The sequence below is a fragment of the Doryrhamphus excisus genome, chromosome 15 (assembly GCF_030265055.1).
Source record: "Doryrhamphus excisus isolate RoL2022-K1 chromosome 15, RoL_Dexc_1.0, whole genome shotgun sequence".
Lineage (NCBI taxonomy): Eukaryota > Metazoa > Chordata > Actinopteri > Syngnathiformes > Syngnathidae > Doryrhamphus > Doryrhamphus excisus.
This window is the reverse complement of record NC_080480.1, coordinates 642,530-666,634: the sequence shown is the minus strand read 5'-3', so window position 1 is coordinate 666,634 and position 24,105 is coordinate 642,530. Positions and strand designations below refer to the sequence as shown.

The window sequence follows — 24,105 nt, the reverse complement described above, 5'->3', positions numbered from 1 at the left end:
ATTGATATGAAGTACATATTCAACAATCAGCAGTACTTGAGCCAGGTTATGAAAGGAACAAGGTGTTGTTGTCACAGTGAAGTATTACCTCTGCTAATGTGTTTTTTTTTTTAATTCATTGCAGTTTACTTGCTTGCACCATAAAACTCCATCCAGCTTATGTTGAGATGTTTGTTATTATTTGGGCAGCACGGTACCCTAGTGGTGAGCATGTCTGCCTCACAGCTTTCAGTCACAGTTGGAACTCTTCCACTGATGTGTAGTGTGCATGTTCTCCCTCTGCTGCAGGTACTCTGGATTTTATCTTCAGACTTTAGCGTGCACGAGCAGTATAGATCAATGCGGAGGCATTTTTACCCAAAATGTGTTATTCTTGCTTTGGCAGAGGTCTTCCGTGCTTCAGTTCAAGCCCCAATAAGAAGCGACGTACAATAAAACAAGCCTCCACAAGACTAGACGGCTCCGTCATCGTAAAAAGGAGCAGCTTGTAAAAGCGAAGATCAGTGCAGCTCGCTAGATCGTCACATCACGGCGTCTGTCTCCATCCGTCATTCCATGAAATGTCGTAACACTGGCGAGCGTTGGAAAGAAAAAAGAGCCATGGAAGAAGTTGGGATGGCTGAAAACACTCGATTTCAGAGGGCGGGGTAAAAGTGGAGCGGTGTGATGTCACACATGGGCGGGCTTCCTTATATGGGCGTGACTGTAGGCCAGATTCACTCTCCGCGCTCTGCTTCTGTGTTCACGTTGTTAGCGATGTCCCCCAGGAGGCGAAAGCCCCATTTGGTTCCACGTCCCCATCAGCCGGTGTTTGGAGTTCCTGATTCCTGGATCAGTTCCTGGATGTTTAGTGACCGTGGGCCTAGCTGGACTAGCCCACAAACGTGCCGACGCCCTACGCCTTTCCAACGTTCCTTGGTGGGGTGGAAGAGTCGGATTCGAGTCCGATTTTGTGTCATCAAGTCGAGCCGCCGGTCCTTCCCATTGAGAGTATCCGGTTGAGACTGGGATGGAAGACTCGCCAAACGTGGGGACGCAGAGATAGAGAGACCCGTCCCCCCCCCAAAAAAGTCAACCCTAAAAGTGCTTTATAACCTTTATTACCTGCCCGTCTCAGCAGGGATTCGGCGATGAAGATTTTGACGACATTTTGAGTGGCGCTAAGCCAGAACCTTTGACGTGTCTGTGGGGGTGGGGGGTGGGGGTGGCGTCTGTCGTTATTCCTTTCACTAAACAGCTCAAGGCTGTCAGTCAGTCAAACTGGTTCAACACTTCTGGTTCCATTCAGCTTCACTTCCTAAGAATATCAGCGTCTGCTCAGCTCTCACTTTCCCACCCGCCCCGCCTCTCCCCCCCCCGCCTCTCTCGCTTTGCCGCCGTCGATCTGCAGCTTCCTGTCCCCGCAGTCCCTCCTTTATCACTTCTCTTCCTCCTTATTCTCTGTCTGGCTGGACCCTATTAAACTGGGGCCTGCCTGGCATTGTGCCATGTGTCCTGCCCCCCCCCCCCCTGCCCCCCTGCCCCCCCAGCAAAGAACTTTATTTGTGTCGGACACAAACATGACAGACGGCAGCGTGCTGCTTTTCTCGCTCAGGCCTTGAAGTGACTCAGCGAATGGAAAAAAGAATCCCAATAGCTGTTCCAATAAGAGCTATTTTTACCCCCCCCCCCCCTTTTGACCGCCACCACGCTCCTCGTGAGGATTGTTTTTAAAAAGCGAAGAGAGAGAACATGAAGTTGATGTGAATGCGAGCGAGGCTGTGACCTCATTTCCTCCTCCCGTTCAACACCAGCATCCTGGTGAGAGAAACGCCGCCACATTCTTCACATTGCACCAGTCAACTGACAACGGTGCTATCACCCGTAATGGCATGCGGCCGTGTGTGTGTGTGTGTGTGTGTGTGTGTGTGTGTGTGCGAGAGAGAGAGAGTGTGATCCTAAAACATGTTCAGCTTGTTGGCCTGAAGAATTCCAGACATTTCGGATGATAACGTGCACCTTGTGCCGTAGGTGTTTGTTACGATAATCCGTAACGTTCATCGACTCTGTAATCTGGGGTGCATGAGAGGCTGGGAAGTGTTTGGACCCCCCCCCGCGGTTTCATTTCAACCGTCTCCTGTGGATGATCTTCCGTGTTCTTATAGATTGTTTCCCCTGCTTATTATTCCACAAACATACAATGTGTCGTCACTGTGTTTTATTGTTTTTATGTTAGTTACGTAGTCTCGGTTACCTATGTACATACTGGGGGGGGGTAATACCGGTGCCACCCGGTGTCAGAATGATAGACACACAGTAGCGGTGCATGTCTAGACAAATGTTTACCCTCTGGTGTGCAGCAATTCAGAAGTAGCCGTGTTAGCTAATAGCGCATGCTAGCTTTATCAAAGCGGCTGTATGTCAGAATGCCTCAAGGTTAGATTTTCTAGACCAGGGGTCGGCAACCTTTATTATCAAAAGAGCCATTTTACCCACACGCTTACTAAAGGAAAACAGATAGGAGCCGCAAAACATAATTTAAAAACAATATCTTATAAACTTTTGAAAGTTTGAATCAGTTTTAACGCCAAATTTTTACACCAAATTGTTGCTTCTCGTCACATGTGAGCTCTTTGAGCTCATCCAATCACGAGTCAGAACTCATTCACTTCAATTCATTCAGGGTCTCACAGAAAGTCAGATTAAAAAAAAAACTCATTAAAAAATGCATATTTTTTCCCATTAGGGTATTTAAAAAAAATACTTGAGCGTTGTGAAGGGAGCCACAACAAAGTGGCTGAAGAGCCACATGCGGCTCTGGAGCCAGGGGTTGCTGACCCCTGTTCTAGACAATAATGGCGCCGCGTCGCTCTATCGCGGTTTTCAAGAACATATTAGAACATATATTAAGTAGTAACTCTTTGCTGGTTTATGGTTATAATACAGTATATCATTAGTAAAAAATATATCCGTATACCTGAATGACAATGCAAATATAAGGCATTCAGAAAATGCATTGAAAAATGCATCTGTGGTGATATTCCACACTGGTCGCTAGGTGTCAGTAATATTATATCGATGAGATGATAGCCACTGCAGGAAGTAGTGTACTGAACAGCAAGTCCAGCTAACGTGTGAGTCTTATTTTCTATTATCTCTTCTATATCGGGTGTGGCAAAGGTGACTGTAGGGCTGTTATATTATGTCTGGAGGGCTCTAATAATGCTACAAACCGCATGTCGCTCTTGAACGGGTTTTTTAAGGAGATGTCTGGTCTCGTGGTTTGAGTACGTCAGTAAAAGTCAGCAGATGATGTATAATTAGCATAATTCCTAAAGACGATAGTGTGGTAACACACACACAACCTGAGGGTGCTGCCTTGCTTTCTGGTTGCTTTCAGCCCTTTTCCGGTTCACGCGCTAACTGGAAAAACCCCAAACCCCAAATGAAAAGAGAAAGATTGCTGACTTTATTGAAATGACTCGTAAATACAGTTCTTTAAGTACTGCAACAGAAACACCTTGATACACTCCATCGTATCCTTCACTATTCTCTTCTACGTCTTATATGGAAATTAGAAATTGACATACAAATAAACATTTAAATATTCTTAACTTTAATGTCTGGTTTACAGTTGAAAATTGTTGTGTGTTTGTGCAGCAAAGTGGAGTTTTTTTTCCCGTGTTTTAGCTGAAAGACAATGCAGTTTGTTCTTGCAAGGACAGTGGAACCTTGGTTAGCATCATTAATCCCTTCTCTATGTACTCTAACCAAAGTTTTCCCATAAGAAATAATATAAAGCCCATAAATGTTCACACAAAATATATTTTGTATTTCTACAATCATAGATTAATATGCATAAACCAATTTGAAATGAATATATATGCTTATAAATTATGAGTGAAAATGATAAATGAATGTTTAAGGTTACTTTCACCTTCACTGTAGACGTTGCCAAAGACACAATGTGCTAGCGAGATCATTTAGTTATTTCCTGAATTGTATGTTTTGTGTTTCTTTTCATCCCAGCTGCAAAATAACCCAGCATGGAGCCAAAAAAGTGGCAAGTGGCGGCGTTTCCATCAAGAAGTAACTCATGGCAAAACACCAAGGTGGCGTCCGTGTGGATCTGGCTGCTACATTGCGTCTTTGTCAGCAATCGGTGAAGGTAACACTAACTTTAAATGTTCATGCTTTGCATTTGGAACTCGATGCACGAGCGCACGTTAGCACGTTAGCACGTGTCGAGTTCTTCATGGTCACCATGAACAGAAACAACAGCGATTTGGGGAACGCCAAAAATTGTACGGCCAAAAATGTGTACATCTGATTGTGACCTTGGCATTAGCTAGCATAGAACTCCATAGTCGTGTATTAGCAAGCTATTAGGCTGCTAATGTGGACATTCTGTGATAAAATGACTAAAGTTGAGTGTAACATTTTGGTGTAACTTTTCAATGTTGGGGTGTACGCTAACCAAGGTTCCACTGTATTTAGATAGAAAATACAAGGAATGATATTATTTTTTAAAGCGATTTTAGCGCCACCGGACCCATGGTGGATAAGCCGTGCTGCAAATTCTCCATACAAAATCCTGCCAAATATGTGCGAGAACAGGCCGTGGCCCCCGTGGCGGGTCCCCACAGTAAAGGGTTGTCATCCCACTCCACACTTCCACACAGCAGCGTCCAAATAGTCATTAGTGGACCCTAAACACACACAGAATCCCACATTGGAGTCCATGAGGATGAATCTGCCGTGTCAGCCTATTTTAAGAGCGCCCGCTCCAAATATTCACACAATGACATTTGTGCGCGTCGACTTGGCACGGCACATTTACGAGGGGGTGGGCTGATTCATCTGTAGGTTGGGTGTGTTGCATCATCCTTTTCCTTAGTCTGCCGTGGATGGGATTTAAGCTTGGAAGTATTGTTCCACCTGGAATATTCTACACGTGTAAATATGCGGGACGGAGGGGCCTGTCGGGGTTTTCTCAGGAAGTGGTAAACAGGAAGAAGAAGTACAGCGTGTTTGCGAGGATTGCGTCACACGTCAATCAGCCAATCAGCATGTCAGCCATCTGTTCCAGACACGAGTCGGTAGCCAAGAGCGGCGGGGCCCCGCTGATGGGTGTGGGTTCACTGGCAGTGGTAAGCGGGCTGGACGTACTCCGGCGGGAAGTAGCCCACGTGTCCATGGCAACGGCCCCTCCAGCGCAGCGAGTCGGAGCAGTCAATGAGCTCGATGACGTCACCCCGCAGGAAGCGTAGCTGAGACGGGTGGTGAGGGTTGAAGTCGAAGAGAGCGTGGGCGTGGTGAGGACGCTGCCAAACAACACGAGAAAGATGGAGCAGGAAGTAAGCGAGGGGAGGGGGCGCGAAGGAGAAAGAAGCAGACGTCAGTAATTATACACTCCGAAAACTGCAGTTTCTTATCTCCACACACCTATAGGCATGGATTTGGATCTTGAAAAGTCAGTCAAAATCACCCTAAATGTCTGGGATTGAATGAGTCAAGATAGAACTTTGAGGAAATAACATCTAAACATCTTTTCTTCTCTTGTCTTTGCTCCATAAAATATTTTTAGTTTTTTTCAAGAGCCTTTGCTAGGAAGATGTGCTTGGATGGATGCTATTTCCCCGTTTAGAGATTTAGCTGAATCCTCTGGATGAACCCATCATTGCATTGTAATTATGGTTGTTTACACTGAAATATTATTTACTCTATTTTCCATATTTATGCATGTTAAACATACCGGATAAGACGTTTTTACCGGGCTTAGTCTTAGTGGATGTCATAAGACGATAGAAACATTTGCATGCTAACCAAGTATTTTAACAAGATTAACTTTTAAAGGAACCTCTCAACGTACATATTATATATATATACGTATATATATGGAGTATGATTATTGGCCATTTAAAAAATAATAACAACCACGGTACTTTACAAAAGCAATGAAAAGTGACGTAGTCCTCGGCACCGATAGCGTATTGTCTAGCGGCACATGCGTAAACCTAAAATGTGCCCGCGACCCACAATGCATTGTGGCATCACATCCAAGATGGCTGAGTAAACAAAGCTGACAATATTTTGGATGCTAAACCAGCAGCCGAACGCTAACCAAGGTAACATTTTCAAAAACATTTTGAATGTTAACCAAAAAAACGCTTTAACCAGGGCGGATGTTAACCAAGGCACCAGTGTCATCACTTTAGTGCGATCCTCCACATGTACCTGTCGGGATGTAATACTAATAATAAGCTGAAATACACTCAATGACAGCTTCCTGAATGACATGACATGACATGATGACATTCAGTCAGCGAAGAAAGAACGTCATCACAAAAAAAGGAAAACGCTACCTTTGTGGCGCGGCGTGACAAACGTGAAAGTGCTGCAAATGTACTGTGAACAACGCGATGATGCGGGTCACTCCATGCATCCAATGTAGTCTAAGCATAAAATGTCAGCGCTTCTCTGGGGCCGTGACATTTCCTTACAAATGACCTTGAAACTTCTTTATTTGTCCTCGATTGAACAACGGTGAGCATCTCGATCATCAGAACATCAGATCATGTGATATCATAAGGCGGCACGGACGGGGAGTCCTGCCAGGACAGCAGCACAGAACAAACGTGATGCGTTCAAGTAAACATTCACGGTGACTAACCCTAACCCATCGGTCCGTACGGCGGCCATAACGCGTTTGGACAAGCTGCACACGATGAAGTTTGTTGACGGGACAGGTGACATTCCCGTTTGACTAACATATGCGGCGATTCCACTCTTAAAAATACATCAAACGGAGCAAAATACACACGGGAGAGTTTTCTATTTCTGCAGGACATTTGGCGAGCTGATGCCTCGTCCTGCATCCCGTGTTGAATAATAAATGGGAGGCGAGGCGCGGCGAGACGCGGCGAGGCGAGGAGGTTGGCAGCAGATGTCATGGCAGAAAGTGACAGTTTCATCTTGACGTCAGGTCACGTGCACATCCAGAACAGATCCATGTGTATGATTCTATGCCAGGGGTGGGCAAACTTTTTGACTCGCGGGCCGCATTAATTGAACAAAATTGACGGGGGGGATTATGTAGTATTTTACACGTAACAGTCCATTTTTACACCTATATTTTTACACATATTTTACATGTAAAAGTGTCATGCAATCTGCTATATGTGCACTTTGAAATCATTTATTTGATGTAAAGTGTGTTTCTCAATGTATTATTATTATTATTATTATTATTGTTATTTTTATTAGAATTATTATTATTGTTAGTTATAGTAATGTTATTATATTATTATTATTATTATTTTGTTATAATAATAATATTACTACCATTATTATATTAATATTATTAACAACAATATTAATATAATAGTAGTATTATCATTATTTGTATTACTATTATTGTGCTTGTGCTCCTTTTTCCAGGAGTATTTTGTAATATTACTACCATTATTATATTAATATTATTAACAACAATATTAATATAATAGTAGTATTATTATCATTATTGACAACATTATTATTATTATTATTATTATTATTATTATTATTATTATTATTATTATTATTATTATTATTATTATTATTATTATTATTATTATGTGCTTGTGTCCCTTTTTCCAGGAGTATTTTGTAATATTACTACCATTATTATATTAATATTATTAACAACAATATTAATAGTAGTATTATTATCATTATTGACAACATTATTATTATTATTATTATGTGCTTGTGTCCCTTTTTACAAGAGCATTTTCTAACAGACCACATCAAATAACAAAATTGATAAAGCAGCTACCTCAACCATCAAAAAATTGGCCCAAGCCACGATGCCAGGTTTTATGTTGAGTTCAAATGAAATATTTGGAAAAAACAGGCGGGCCATATTGAAACACTTGGCGGGCCGGATGTGGCCCCCGGGCCGTAGTTTGCCCACCCTTGTTCTATGCAGTTTTGGATGGGAATGTGTCTTGCTGGTCTAAATTCAAAATTCAAATCAGGTGCCCGGGCTTTGTTCTTGACTTGACAGCACATCGCTTTCATCGGTGCTGAGCAGCCTGCGCGGAATAAACCACAAAACAGATGGAATTTACGGTGACGTACAAAAGAAGCGTGTGATGCCGAGATAAGATCACACATCTGTACTCTAAAAATACCGCAGCGCCTCCTGGCTTTGCTGTGCTACTGCCTTTGCCTTCAAGTGAACAAAGTCCACTTTTTCTCTCTGCTGATCTTCGAGTAAAAGCGGTTAGAAAAGTGAGTTCTCATCCTGGCACCAGGAACTAAGACGTGATCTTGGGACTTCTACTGAGCTGACGTGGAATCGGTTTGGAAAGACCATGACACAAAAAGTATTGTCAGACCAGACTTAGGTTACCAAGCTGACCCATAATTTAAGACAAAGCTGCCGCCACACGCTTTGGTTCCTGAAGGTTCAATCTCACGTGGACGTTGGGCGGATGCCACGCAGACACTAGGAAGTAAATGATCTAATTGAAAGCTGCCCAACTGGTTATTATGTAAGAGGCTACGTCGTTACAGTTCAAGTCAACATCTGATCTAAAGCAACAACACGCAGTCATTGGAATCACAGGAAATACACGTGGACCTACTTCCTGTAAGTGCTGTGGAATATGGGCACGCTTCGTAGACCGGTGTCTTAGTGGGAAGTCTTTGGGAATGCTTATTTCAAGATGTGCCGTGTTGTGCCGTTTGTCGCCAAGTCAGCTAGTGGCTAACGCAGCAGCTACATCCCCAAAGTGGACATCTTTGGTGTCCTGATTAAACAACGCGACTGGTATCGTGTAATTACAGTTGCACATTACTTACAGACACATAGTCTCCAAGGCAAAGGCGTATTACGGTAAGTATTCCATAGCAAAAAACATCCGCTATGCTCAACGCATTGAATTATTGTGTTGCAGAAAAAGCAGAATATTGAATAAGTCCGATGGTCAACCACTACAGATTATGGCTACTGTGAGAGTACCATATGATTCCATGAATATTGAAATATCATCCCGCCACCAAATGAGGCACGATGAGCCACATACTAAAAAAAGACGAGCAAATTGAAGATGCTTGACGCTGGTCAGATTTCCTCCAACTTGAGCAGTTAGCATAGTATAGTTAGCATGGTAGTATCATTTTTCTGAAGCATCGAAGTTGGGTCAACAAGGCTGCTTCCTTGTCTGGATGATTGACAGGACACCACCGCAGCGACCCAACCCGTCAATCCGGATAGTTGTACGTATGAGCGGCGTTCAAACTCCACCCCGCCCAGCCGTGTATGGCTGCCATCTAAACAAATATGGCGCCGTCTGCTCTAAAAAAGGATTCTACATGACAGCAACCGAACTACGTAGTACGCCTTTACCCCAAACTCGAAATCAATACTGTTTCCAAGGAATTGAACCTGCGGAGCCGCTGACCCGTGAAATACTTTCTGCAGTCCAGATATTATGAGTCTGTTAAAGGCCAAAAAGTACAATACAAAATACAATATGTATTTTTATGGAATACTTTATACAGTGGCGCCTTGGTTAGCTTGGTTAGCCTTGGCTAACACAGACATTTTGTGATAAAATCCATGAATTACATAAGCAGATATGCACCATATTGTATGCTAACAGGAAAATAAACACAGAGGGAACATTTTGAGTAAAATTTCAACATTGCCCGAAAAACAGGCCAACAGGGCTAACCAAGGTTCTACTGTTTACAATATAAGACGTCATTTTTGGATTGTTTAGGAATGAGGTTTTTTTTCTTTAAAAAGACAAATTCTTATATATTTAGATGAATTTAAGAATGGTTTTAATGGGATCAATTAAAATTAGTAATACATTGAATTTAAAAATTCGGTTCCACCTAAGCCTACCCTAGCTACCAACCACGGTTCCTTTCTAAGTATTAGCTAAAGTGGCTAGCACTGTAATCCCGGCTAAATGAAGCCGTAATCCAGCCAGCAAGTTGCGCTCCCAGATGAATGACACAAACATTCCGTACGGGTGGCGTGATAACCATTCCCATTACGGCCATTAACTTTATTAACCTCAATCAACATGCCGTCATGTCTGAGGTTACGCCGAAGGAAGCGCTTCCTGGTGAATGGCTAGCGTGGCTTCCCCGCCACGCCCTGGAACGTTTGACATGTCTGAATGATGATTGGACCGCACCATCTCTCGTGAGGGCATCGCCGTGGGAAAATGAAAGGGAGACATGTTTTATTTGAAATGGGGCCACTTATGGGGAGGATCTTTAGGAGGTCAGAAGTAGAGCTGATCATCAGCTGATCATCAGCTGATCATCAGCTGATCATCAGCTGATCATCAGCTGATCATCAGCTGATCATCAGCTGATCATCAGCTGATCATCAGCTGATCATCAGCTGATCCAACGTTGCAGACCCTGAAACCCGAAAGCTGAAAAATGGGTTTGGACCTGCTTGATGCCAGCCTTCACAGGAGAATAGGAGGAAGTTTTAGTGGTCTGACCTGACACCTAATTCTACCCGAATGAACTTCCATGGAAGGACAGAAGGACATGGAACATATGGAACATATGGAACATATATGTAGAACATATAGGACGAATAGAACATATAGAACATATAGTAACACAATGATGAAAACTCAACATGATTGGTTTATTCTATATGAATATAAAAAAGGGGAGGCGACGGGGGGCTGGGGGGGGGGGTCATGTGCTCACTCTTGCAAAGTGTTCTGGGTCTCGCAGAAAGACGGTCCTCTCCTTGGCGATGCTGTTGCTATGGTAGAACTCCACCAGCTCGTTCAGGGAGGAGAAGAGCTCGTCCCACACGTAGTACTGACTGCAGCGATCCTGCAGAACCTTGAAGTGCTGGACGTGGTCCCCGTAACTGGAACACAACACACCACAGATTGGGGACTGGTCTTCCTTTCAGGACCACATTTTAGTCAAAGCAGGTAGGCGCTGATGATGGACAAGGTTAGAACGTTATTGGTACATTATTGGTACATTATTGGTACATTATTGGTACATTGTTAGTACATTATTGGTACATTATTGGTACATTATTGGTACATTATTGGTACATTATTGGTACATTGTTAGTACATTATTGGTACATTATTGGTACATTATTGGTACATTGTTAGTACATTATTGGTACATTATTGGTACATTATTGGTACATTATTGGTACATTATTGGTACATTATTAGTACATTATTGGTACATTACAACATTATTAGTACATTATTGGTACAATATTAGAACATTATTGGTACATTATTGGTACATTATTGGTACATTATTGGTACATTGGTACATTATTAGTACATTATTGGTACATTATTCGAACATTCTTGGTACATTATTAGTACATTATTGGTACATTATTGGTACATTATTAGTACATTATTGGTACATTCTTGGTACATTATTCGAACATTCTTGGTACATTATTAGAACATTATTAGTGCATTATTGGTACATTATTAAAACATTATTGGTACATTCTTGGTACATTATTCGAACATTCTTGGTACATTATTAGAACGTTATTAGTGCATTATTGGTACATTATTAAAACATTATTAGAACATTATTAGTACATTATTGGTACATTATTGGTGCATTATTAATACATTATTGGTACATTATTAGTACATTATTGGTACATTATTGGTACATTATTGGTACATTATTAGAACATTATTAGTGCATTATTGGTACATTATTAAAACATTATTGGTACATTATTAGAACATTATTAGTACATTATTGGTATGTTATTAGAACATTATTAGTATATTATTAGAACATGATTGGTACATTATTAGAACATTAGTACATTATTAGTACACGTTTGTTCATAAAACATAACCATGCTTGGATTATTATTGATGATGATTTTTTTATTGTTTTCATTTGTAATTTTGTATCTTTGTATGTCTGACCAACTGACACCCTAACTAATTCCTAAGTCATTCCGTACGGAAATCCACAAAGGATGATGGAATAACAGACTGGTAACGACATCGTGATGAGGTTCCATCAGCCGTTAAAAGCTGGCGTCTCGCGTAGCGTTGACTGTACGTCAACAACCAGCAGGCATCTCCAGTCCATAGCGACTTGACTTGGCGCTGCTATTTTATCGATCAGGGTTTTTCTTCATGTGCACGGTCCCAATCGTTCTTCAACACGTGGCGTAAATCTCCAGAGCCGCATGTTGCAGGGCTTCCTACCTGCTTCCTGTCCAGCTGGGTGGCAGTTGCTAAGTAACTTGGCGGTTTATCTTTAGAAATGTGAAGATCTCACCAGGATCGTCACGGTTATGTAAGCGCATGTAACGTACCGCGGAAGTGGACACGACACCCCCGTATTTCTCCAACCGTTGGCAGAGAAGGAGAACGGGAGAACGTGAGAACGTGATGTTCATTGGATAACCCCTCAAAGAAATCTGTTTTGGAGGAGAGGTAACGCTTCCTCGGAGAGTAGAGACATTTGTCACGCGTGAGCAAACGCTGGCGTGTGAAGTCTGAGGTCGCAGGTCTGACGGGACCGCAAAGTCCTGATGGTCGCTTTGTTTCAAGCTCAGTTCCTTCTCTACTCAGACGTGAAGCTTCGTCAACCAGCAGAAGCCACTCCCCGGTGACGGGATGGCATTCAGCTACAGCAGGCCTCCGCTTGGCCCCGCTTGGCCCCGCTTGGCCCTGCTTGGCCCCGTTTGACTCCCTCCCCCGTTCAGCATCACCCCTTCCTCCACTACTACACCCAATGGCCCAAATGCTGCTTGTGTAGAGTCGGCATCACTGTAGAAGAAGAAGACGGTAGAACCAGAAGAGCAACTCCAGTATGGAAGAAACCATTATGGCCCGGCTGACGTCTGCCGCCCTCTGCTGCCCCCTAATGGCGGGGCTTGGTATGGGCGTGGCCATCAAGTGGTGTAGCGAAAGAGCAGTTTTTATGTACCGATGCTGTAGACGGGAAAGGAATATTATTCCATATTCCACCATCCAGTAGAATTGAAATATTATTCCATATTCCACCATCCAGTAGAATTGAAATATTATTCCATCATCCAGTAGAACTGAAATATTATTCCATATTCTCCCATCCAATAGAACTGAAATATTATTCCATATTCCACCATCAAGTAGAATTGAAATATTATTCCATATTCCATCATCCAGTAGAACTGAAATATTATTCCATTTTCCATCATCCAGTAGAACTGAAATATTATTCCATTTTCCATCATCCAGTAGAACTGAAATATTATTCCATATTCCACCATCAAGTAGAATTGAAATATTATTCCATATTCCATCATCCAGTAGAACTGAAATATTATTCCATATTCCACCATCCAGTAGAATTGAAGTATTATTCCATATTCTCCCATCCAATAGAACTGAAATATTATTCCATATTCCATCATCCAGTAGAATTGAAATATTATTCCATATTCCATCATCCAGTAGAACTGAAATATTATTCCATATTCCATCATCCAGTAGAACTGAAATATTATTCCATATTCCACCATCCAATAGAACTGAAATATTATTCCATATTCCATCATCCAGTAGAACTGAAATATTATTCCATATTCCATCATCCAGTAGACCTGAAATATTATTCCATATTCCATCATCCAGTAGAACTGAAATATTATTCCATATTCTCCCATCCAATAGAACTGAAATATTATTCCATATTCCATCATCCAATAGAACTGAAATATTATTCCATATTCCATTATCCAGTAGAACTGAAATATTATTCCATATTCCATCATCCAGTAGACCTGAAATATTATTCCATATTCCACCACCCAGTAGAATTGAAATATTATTCCATATTCCATCATCCAGTAGAATTGAAATATTATTCCATCATCCAGTAGAACTGAAATATTATTCCATATTCTCCCATCCAATAGAACTGAAATATTATTCCATATGTGCTACGGCCACAAATGGCCCCCGGGCCACACTTTGGCTCCCCTTTATTTCCTGTCTTAGGATGTCAGCTATCAGAAAGCCACTGGAATATTGGAAACCATTGTTTGTGTGATGCCAACTCCAAATGCAATACTACACATATTGCTAGACGGCTAGCGCTTCCACGGCATCAAAGAATCAAAGGGGCGTGTTTTGCATACCAACGAGGGGGGGGGGGTAAAAAAACAAACAAAGAATCACTCCATGAACTCTTCCTACGTGGTATAATAGAGTCATTTCCTGCTAGCACTTTCCATCGTATTAAGAGGCGTTAACCGTCATTACGGATCAGTCGTCATTACGACCAGCCCGCAGGTCAGCTGACACACTCGGGCCTATCAACACACACGCACACACACACTTGCACTCATCTGTTTTCTCGATCCAGTCTAATTAAGGCCCAGAGCGCTGAGGAGACCATGCCGTTGTTGGCTGTAGAGAGGAAAGATAGGAAGGATAGGAAGGATAGGAAGGATAGGAAGGATAGGAAGGATAGGAAGGATAGGAAGGATAGGAAGGATAGGAAGGATAGGAAGGATAGTCGGCGGTACCGTCACCGTCACCGTCAGCGTCGATGGGCGATGAGGAGATAGAAGACGGCGAGACGGACAACCAAGTTATTTTTGCAACTTTTACCCGACGCCAGCATAATTCAAGATGCATGAAGGTCACTCTGCTCGTCTTTCCTTCCACTTCCTCCCTCAATCTGCTCTCACTTCCTTTCTCGTTCAGCCGAGCGTGTCCTCCGATCTCACCTTGTGTTTCCTAATCGGTAGCGATGTGTCGCTCGTCGCAGTTGGGTCTTGTACGGCTTTTATTTATGAACCCACAGAATGCCCTTTATTGTCATTTTACATATAGTAGAATTAATTTTTAATTTAATTTAATTTAATTTAATTTAATTTTATTTTATTTAATTTAATTTAATTTAATTTTATTTTATTTTATTTTATTTTATTTTATTTTATTTTATTTTATTTTATTTTATTTTATTTTATTTTATTTTATTTTATTTTATTTTATTTTATTTTATTTTATTTTATTTTTTATGTTTTTTTCCAAGATGGCAGCACGCTCAGACGCAGCGACTTCCGGCTCTCCTATTCAGTGTATTTATGAGCCCACACTACAAATGTCACATTGTAGTCCCCATAGTACACGCTGTATCAAGTAGTACTACGATTAAAAGGTTCGGCGGTAGAAACGATAAAAGCAATTGTCCAACTTTTATTGGCGGGTTATCAAGAGTCAATGACAGTGAAATTGCCCCCCCCCCCCCGGCTGCTGACATTCATGGAAGGCTTCATTCATCATGCGCTACTTGAAACCCAGCCAAGCTTATGTAGCTGCAACATAAGCATCGCCTGAAGAGACGCCCCCCCCCCCCCCCCCCCCCCCCCTCCGCCACCCCAACAGACACTCGTGATGACTGATGACAGGGACTCGCAAAGCCAAGCAGCCTGCAGGACCCCGAGTCAGCGATATGCGAGGTCACGTTCAGCGAGTCGTGTCCCGACTGACGCTAAGGCGTCTGGGAGCCTTCTGGAGGTCCCACAAACCAAAAAGATCTTTACTGGTGATTGGTGAGCGTACGTTGGAGAATGAAGACAATTGGTCCATCTTCAGCCCATCTTCAGCCCAAAGTCATATGAAGATCCTCCTTACCTGACCGACATGGAAAACTCCCCAGGAGCGCTCTCACTCTCTCGGACCAGGAACGCTCCACATTCCCTGTGTCTCAGTCGACTCTCCGACACGCCGCGAGAAATACGACCAGCAAACCACCTGGAGGGTTTGGAGGAGAACAGATAGAGGAGAACATGAGGATCATTGAAGATTCAAAGAATGGATGCTTATTGGCGAGGTTGTTGGAGCCGTGACGAGGAAGGATGTGCTCGTTTCAAAACCCGACCCTAACATCCTAACACCGGGCGAGGTTGGCCAAAGGGTGGCTGGGGGCCATTTGAGGCACACAGCTGTTTTGTTTATTTTAATTGGCCCGTGGCACCTTCTCAAAATATCATTTAACAAGAATAATAATTACAAATAAAAACAGCAATAACTGAAAAATCAGCAGTAATCTAATGAGGAAAAAGTTGTCAAATAACATTTTAGTATCAGAAATTTTTTGAAAAATTATTTTTTTAAAAGCTAGGCTAAAATAAAAGGCTAAGCTAAAATAAGTTTTGGAAAAAAAATAGGTTTGCACTAAACATTATCTTACGAGAATAAAGTCAAAATAATAATAAAGTAATAATAATAATTAATAATAATAATAATAATAATAAAGTCATAATTGTGGGAAGAAAATTTCCAAGAAGAAAAGTTATAATCATGAATAAAATTCATTTTACCAGAATAAATTCCTAATATTATAGGAGAAAATAATGTCATTTTAGTAGCATAGAGTTGAAATATGAAAGAAAAAATATGTCATCATATTATGAGGAAAAACACATAACTAAAAGAGGTTGGGCGAAATCTGAAATATTATGGGAATAAATTCCAAATATTATGGAGATGAAGTCATATCACGAAAAGAACATTTATGAAGATTATTTAGCAATAAAGCTGAAATTCATAGTCACAATATGCTTTTATTGATATCACAAAATGTGTTGCGTTACAAAACACCAACGTGCCCCCCAGTTTGGACACCCTCTGCCTAACCTAAGTCCTCCCCGACTACCTCTTGCGACTACATTTGATAAAGCAAAGCTGACATCACGACCGGGTGGGCCTTCTCCCAACCCCCCCCAGGGATGTTCTTCAACATGACGGAGCGGCCGTAGCGTGGTCACATTAGCCAGATTAGCATCTGGCCGTGCTAAACACGGGAGCCCAGCTGCTGCACCACCAAGTGATGGAGCGGCAGCGTCTACCAGCAACATGGCCGCTAGCGCTTACGTAAGGCAGCGAGTCAACGAGTAGGACGAGGCTGCTGGGGTGCAGATGTCGAAACCAGAGCAGAAGATGCCTGGAGCTGCACGCACACACAATGATGAGCTGTTGAGATAGACGACTGCTGGATGTGTGAAATCTCTTTAGCCGCTTTACTGATGCATTGTGTGCGTGTGTGTACGTGTACGTGTGTGTACTTGTGTGTACTCACGCATGTGGCCGCAGGTTGATGTAGTTTTTGGGCACAAAGCCTTTTCTGTTGTGGAGCTCAGCTGTGTACCAGTTGGGATCATCCTCCATGTTGGTGATCTAGAGAGACACAGATGAAGTACGGGCCCGTCCTCACGTCATCTATGAGACGATCCGACTTCTCGTAGACTTCGTTAGCACAATTAGTGGCGTTGGCCTTCACATCGGTTTCAGCGTCAGCTGGTATGTTGCTATCTGACGACACGGCGGTCGTGTTTGCGATAAGATCCTTGCTATCGTATATCCTCAATGAATGGATTGGAGCAGGGGTGGGCAAACTACGGCCCGGGGGCCACATCCGGCCCGCCAAGTGTTTGAATACGGCCCGCCCAATCTTTCAAAAGTATTTAATTTAAAGTCAACATACAACCTGGCATCATGGCCTGAGCCAACCTTTGGTGGTTGTATCAATTTTGTTGTTTGACATGGTCTGTTGTTTACAAAGTGCTCCTGAAAAAGGAGACACAAGCACATAACAATAATAAAAATTAAAATAATAATTATTATATTATTATTATAACTATTATTATATTTATTATATTAATGCTAATTATTATATTAATTATATATAATAATATTGTTATATTTGCATATTTTACATAATAATAATATAATAATAATTATTATAATTTTATTTTAATTATTATAATATTTTATTATTTTTAAAATATTTAAATATAAATATAAAATAATAAAAAATAATAGCAAATTGCATGACAATTTTACAGATACAATAATACCAGGTGGACTGTTACGTGTAAAATATATAGTCTGCCCCCCCCCGGAAATTTTGTTATATCAATGCGGCCCGCAAGTCAAAAAGTTTACCCACCCGTGGATTAGAGTGTATAGCGTATTATTAGCACAGACTTTTTCCACTTAAAAAGCAAACGTATGTAAACATATCACAGCCGGGGGCTTCCTTTGTATCTGCATTATCATGTTAAAATATGATTATTGACAAATATTGGCCAAAATCATCCACTGATTATCCACAATGTCTCCAAAACAAGACCTCCACTTGCTTATCACCTGACTGGAAAAACCCTGGTGTGGGTGTCTGGGCATGTGAACCTTCCCTTCATCGTCTCAGTTCCTCAACTAGCAGGAGATCATCACCCCCCCACCCCCGACCCCCCCACCACCCTTTCAGCATGAATATTCAGATACTTCCTCTAGAAGCTGTCCGCTCAGGTCGTATCGATTCGTCTTCATGCATGAAATTTTGATGCAATGGCGGCGGTCCTTATTCCCAAATATTCCCTCGCTTCTGGTCTGCTTTGGACCCAACAGCAAACACCCCCCCCCCTTGACAGAAGCTACAATTTAGGTGAACAACACTTTAAAACACACAAAATAACTCATGGCAAAACAAGAAGGTGGTATCCGTCTTCATCTCACTGCCATATTGTGTCTTTGGCAACAATCAGGTCTTCAGTGACGGTACACGTTTATGCACGTCAAAATGTCCTTTTTGGCGTAACTGCGTTAGTTAGCGAAGAACTACAGCGTCCGCCGTCGATGACATCATAGACAGGCGATGGAGCTGACATCCTGTTCCTGTTTCCTTGTATTAGCAAGCTAACGACTGCTAGCAAGGATGTTTTACCATTACAAAAATACATTAGGAAAACAGTGTACTGATCATGTAGTACTTTATTATTAATATGGGTGACTGGACTGAAGTATACACGTCGGTATTGAGCATCTCTACTTGCCGATCGTTTCAGCCCAAAATAAACGACCCCGGACTCGGTCTTCCAAGATCATATGGAAATTATTCAAAGATAAGATTATTTTAGGTGTCGGAAAACTGGGTCAGTTAATAATAGCCGCATTTGTTTTTTACACTGATGGAAGCAAACGATCATCTCCAGCAGGGATTTCATTGGACCTGCTGCCAGAGATCTACCACACGTTTGGAGCAACGTGGACCTTTGTGTCCGACTTGGCTGTTTTCTCCTGAAGATAGCTATTTTTAAATGCGACTCCACTCCACGGCTACCTGACTAATGCATCGCCACACTGCTCACCAGGACTCGGACTCGGCTGCAAAACCCACTTGGACATAGTACAAGGACAACAAAGGACAGTGGCAGCAGGTGTAGCAGCCTAGCGACATAAATAAAAGCTAAATTAATAACAAATATAAAACATAAATGTGGAATAACAATTTGGATCATTTGAGCCGAGTCTGAAACAAAGCGTTGATCTAAGGCAGCGGCGTGGGAACCATCGTAGTTGTGGTCATCCTCAGACGGCCACTTCTCAGCGTGATAGCGCTCTCATCATGTGATTACATAATAATTACCCTGACAAAAAATATTTGATGGATAACAGTCGCTCTAATGTTAGTATTATATCTCCCCTTTAACTGTAATGTGGAATACACAGGCATTATTATTATTATTATTATTATTATTATTATTACACGGTGGGACACCAGTCCAGGGTGCACCAGCTGGGATAGGCTCCAGCATACCTTAATAGCGGTGTAGATATGAAATGATATGGCATAATCATAATGCTGCTAGCATTTTGTTGGCGGGACCACGCCAGCGTGCCCACTCAGGAAGTACTAATGACATGCAATATAACATAGTTTTTTCTTCACATATTATAATATATAATATAAATAATATTTAGAGTGACCAATTTAATATTTGGATATACAATCATGGTTTTCATAGAGCTAAATAGGGGTCCCATTCCTGTTCTTCACAGTTAATTGGTTCTGGACCCGATCGTTAGAAGCAAATTTCCGTGAGCTAGTATTCCTTATGACCTCGTTCAATCCCAGCCGTTGTTTACAAGCCGCCATTACCCGCCATTTTGGATGATTTGGACATTGGACATTGTGTTCTTCAGCTCTGGAGACACGGTCCATACCAAAAGAAAGGTTCGACTCCCACCTTTCATCAGGAAATAACGTTTGTTTCTCCCTTTTTCCGTTCAGTGATCAGCAGTAGAAAGTATTTTTGAAAATATATTTACTGCAAACCACGAGCCAGCGTGAGGAAGTGAGCGACACGACAGCTGCTTCTTCTCCGCGACTGTTTTTTTTCGGTAAGTGAAATGAACTCCAAGTCACACCAGACGACGTTGAAGGGCGTTGAAGGTGATAAAAAGATGAAATACAATCATTAAAACGATCATTTTCCCTGTGCTTGTCATGCACACATTAAAAGGGGTGTTGCAAATGAGGGAGAGACGGGCTTTGGGGGTGTTATGCTGTTTTGTCATTGAATAGATCCTATCAAATGTTCCATGATCGGGTCTTTGTCGTTTAGAGTCTTGCAGCCGAACTTGACTTGTTGACAATGTCTACGTTTTTGTCACTTTCACTTTCCTTTTCTTTTACGCACCGCCACCAGGGAGACAGGATGTATGGGTCAAAAGTTAAAAACTTGCTGGCTCTTTCCTGTCGTGCTGTATCGTTAATAATTGACGGACCGCATCGGTAACCATATAAACGTCTTAAACGGAGGACCACCTGCGTTGTCTTCATGGAGGCAGGCAGCGCTTGAGAACAAGGGGGGGTGGTTCCAATGTAGGGTGATACCTAATGAAGCGGCGTGTGAGTGGTTTACTGACACCAATACACACGATACAATGTGTGGTCTCCGTGGGTCGCCACGTGTCCCCTTCCAAAACGTGGGCGCCCCGAGCAGCTGGAAGCACGTCGGTAACACGGCGTCTCCAAAGAAGCGCTCTGCGTTGGGACGTTTACAGCTCATGACTTTGAGGAGCAATTTTCTGCCACAATAACCCCCCAGCTGTGCAGCAAACGCGCTGACGTTTGTCCTCTTTTCTAACAGAAATGCCGGACCCGTGCCCCGGTCAAGCATCCAGCCCCCATGCAAGCAAGTACTGTATGAAAGGCGCCGCTTGGGCCTTACCTTCAGTAGGTCTCCTTTGTTGAAACTCAGTTCATCACCTTCAGTGGCACGGAACGTGTACAGTGCCACCGCTTCCATGCTGAAACCCCCCCCAAGCACACTTACACACTCACACACACACGCATACACACACACAAACACACACTCAGGTACGTCCACTAATGTTGAGGATTTGAAAAGAGAAAGTTGAAGAAGATGATGTAGAAGATAGAAAGAAGATGATGAGAGGAGTGTGAGCTCAGAGAGAGGAAAACCACAACTGGCTGCTGCTCGGCAACACACTGCCATGAGTAACGGAGAGAGCGAGAGAGAGAGAGAGAGAGAGTGGGAGGCACTTCCTGTGTGCGAGCGTTAGTCTCATCGTGGTGGAAAACAAACTTTTAGGGGGGTGCAAGTAATTCATTCATTCATTCATTTTCTACCGCTTTTTCCTCACGAGGGTCGTGGGGGGTGCTGGAGCCTATCCCAGCTGTCTTCGGGCGTAAGGCGGGGTACACCCTGGACTGGTCGCCAGCCAATCACAGGGCACATATAGACAAACAACCATTCACACTCACATTCATACCTATGGACAATTTGGAGTGGCTAATTAACCTAGCATGTTTTTGGAATGTGGGAGGAAACCGGAGTACCCGGAGAAAACCCACGCATGCACGGGGAGAACATGCAAACTCCACACAGAGATGGCCGAGGGTGGAATTGAACCCTGGTCTGCTAGCTGTGAGGTCTGCGCGCTAACCCCTAGACCACCGTGCCGCCCGGTGCAAGTAATTGAATAATTAATAGTTTGATGATGAGTCCTGAATCACCGCCTTACGTATGTCCTAGCACTTTAGATTCTAGGTCAGGGGTTCGATTCCGCCGTGACGAAAAGAAAGAAAGGATGACCGAGTGGTTAGCATGGTGGCCACCCAGTCTGGAGACGGGGAGACCTGGGTTCCACGCCCTGTGTGGCGTTCAATGGGAGTGGGAATGGTTGTTTGTGTATATGCGCCCTGTGATTGGCTGGCCACCGGTCCCCCGACCAGACCCCGCCTCTCAGCAAAAGACAGCTGGGATAGGCTCCAGCCTAGTGAGGATAAGCGGCATAGAAAATGTATGTATGGATAGTTTATACTTGGAGTATGTTTACTGGCAGGTTACTTCCTGGTTCTTGATAGATAGATAGACTCCCTTTATTGTCATTGCACAAAAACACAGTAGTGAAATTGCCAACGAAATGTCGTTGCCTGGCTCCCATATAATAACAGACACAAAAGGAGATAAGTAATAATAAATAATAATAATAATAATAATGTGGAGAATAAATAGATAGAATAGACACCAAATATGAACAACATAATGTAAAGTGCAGCCATTAGCATTCTGGGGTGCGTGGAAGGGGTTCCAAAATACGTAATAATCATATTTACATTGTAATTTAATACAATTACAATAATTTAAACAATACAAGCCATCCAGGAAGATGAATTGGAGGGAAGACAACGTCGGCCATTTCCTTGGCCAATGTGGTTAAAGTGCCGCTCATATATCATCCTTAAGGTGCACGGTACTTCATTTGCTGCCTAAGTAAGTGCCCGGAGATAACGTAGCCGGCGATGGGCCGCTCCACCAAAACGATTGAATACTCCTGAATATTTCATAGCGGTAGAGAGCGAGCGATGTACAGGCCGCGTGTGGCGTACTGTCAATAAGTGAGATGTACTGCACTGCGCGTGTGAGTCGTACTGATGGTCCATCGCAGCACGCCTGGCTTTCAGGGCTAAATATACTCGTGCGCGAAGACCCCGGGAGTTGTTACGGAAGTGCACTTTAAATATTTGAAGGGACGTTTCTCAAGATCCCGGCCAAACAATGCATAGTATTCTCACAGGCGTTTTTAAAGGATGTCAGAGCAAATGTTCGGGAAGCGTTCGGGAAGGGTCCTTCATCCGTCAATAGGAACGTTATTGGACTCGTGGTGCAGACATAAAGGGCGTCTACGTCGATGTTAGGCAGTCCAATTCATTTCACCTTTGATATTTACTCTATTTATTCTACTATTCTACGGTTCTAAAAGGGGGCGGGGTCTAGTTTTGTTGTTGTTTTTCATGTCTGAGAACACACAACAATTGGCTTGATCTTGTTTGTGGATTGTAAGACACAGAAGATGTATCCAGGAAGTCCCACAGCAGCTGAATGCCTGAGTCATCCATGAGAGGCCCTTCACGGGGCGTTGAAAGGGTGAAGGAAGCACAAAAAGAAGGAAGCGTTCAAGGTCCAAAAACACATCACTCATCTCGTACACTACATCATTTTATGTTGGAATTAACTGATCATTGTGGTTTCCTGCATTTTAAATTATCCTACATTTTACTGATATTTTTAATTGATTCAAATCAATCATGATATTTTAGTACCAAACATCACATCATGCTTCCCTTTCTCAGGTGCCAACACTCACCAAAGGCCCCATATTATATTTCAATCAAATAAACACGTCAACGTTAAAGACGTTTCACAGGCTCCAAAGGCGTATTAGAAGCGTGTTGCCAAAGTCTCAACTTGATGCTGGAATTGACACCATTTAAAAGTGCTTTTAGTAACCTTTAGTAACCCGGTCAACCTAAATGACCCCTGGAGCGCAGCTGGTACTCATCCAAGAGGTCATGAAAAGAACCCACAACAACATCCAAAAAACTGCAGGCCTCATTTGCCTCAGTGAAGGTCAGTTTTCATGACTCCACCTGGGTTTGAATCTCCAATTGGGCATGTCTGTGTGGAGTGTGCATGTTCTACCCATGCGTGTGTGGTTTTCATTCCAAAAACATGCTAGCTTCATTGGCCACTCCAAATTGTCCATACGTATGAATGTGAGTGTGAATGGTTGTTTGTCTATATGTGCCCTGGGATTGGCTGGCCACCAGTCCAGGGTGTACCGCACCTCTCACCTGAAGTCAGCTGGGATAGGCTCCAGCATACCCTCATGACCCTAGTGAGGATAAGTGGTAGAAAATGGACAGGTTTATGCAGCCTAGCCACCAGTCCAACCCACATGGCAGCAGCAGGTACCATTACACCGCTAG

General features: G+C 42.7%; 1 protein-coding gene across 1 annotated transcript; it reads right to left on the bottom strand.

Moving 5' to 3' along the window:
• Window positions 1-3,425: 3,425 nt before the first annotated feature.
• grapa (GRB2 related adaptor protein a) lies at window positions 3,426-21,318 on the bottom strand. The gene is made up of 5 exons (XM_058050092.1): window positions 21,041-21,318; window positions 17,104-17,201; window positions 15,657-15,776; window positions 10,711-10,879; window positions 3,426-5,303 (listed from the first exon to the last, which is right to left on the bottom strand). The coding sequence occupies exons 1-5, from the start codon at window positions 21,116-21,118 to the stop codon at window positions 5,118-5,120; spliced, it is 651 nt and encodes a 216-aa protein (XP_057906075.1). The 5' UTR covers window positions 21,119-21,318; the 3' UTR covers window positions 3,426-5,117.
• Between the last annotated feature and the right edge of the window lie 2,787 nt (window positions 21,319-24,105).

Excerpts from the sequence above, each read along its gene's own strand:
- grapa (XM_058050092.1), bottom strand. The coding sequence starts at position 21,118 with ATGGAAGCGGTGGCACTGTACACGTTCCGTGCCACTGAAGGTGATGAA. Across the intron at positions 10,880-15,656 it reads GAGTTTTCCATGTCGGTCAG|TTACGGGGACCACGTCCAGC; the intron begins GTAAGGAGGATC and ends GTTGTGTTCCAG. Across the intron at positions 5,304-10,710 it reads ACCCAGAACACTTTGCAAGA|CGTCCTCACCACGCCCACGC; the intron begins GTGAGCACATGA and ends GTTGTTTGGCAG.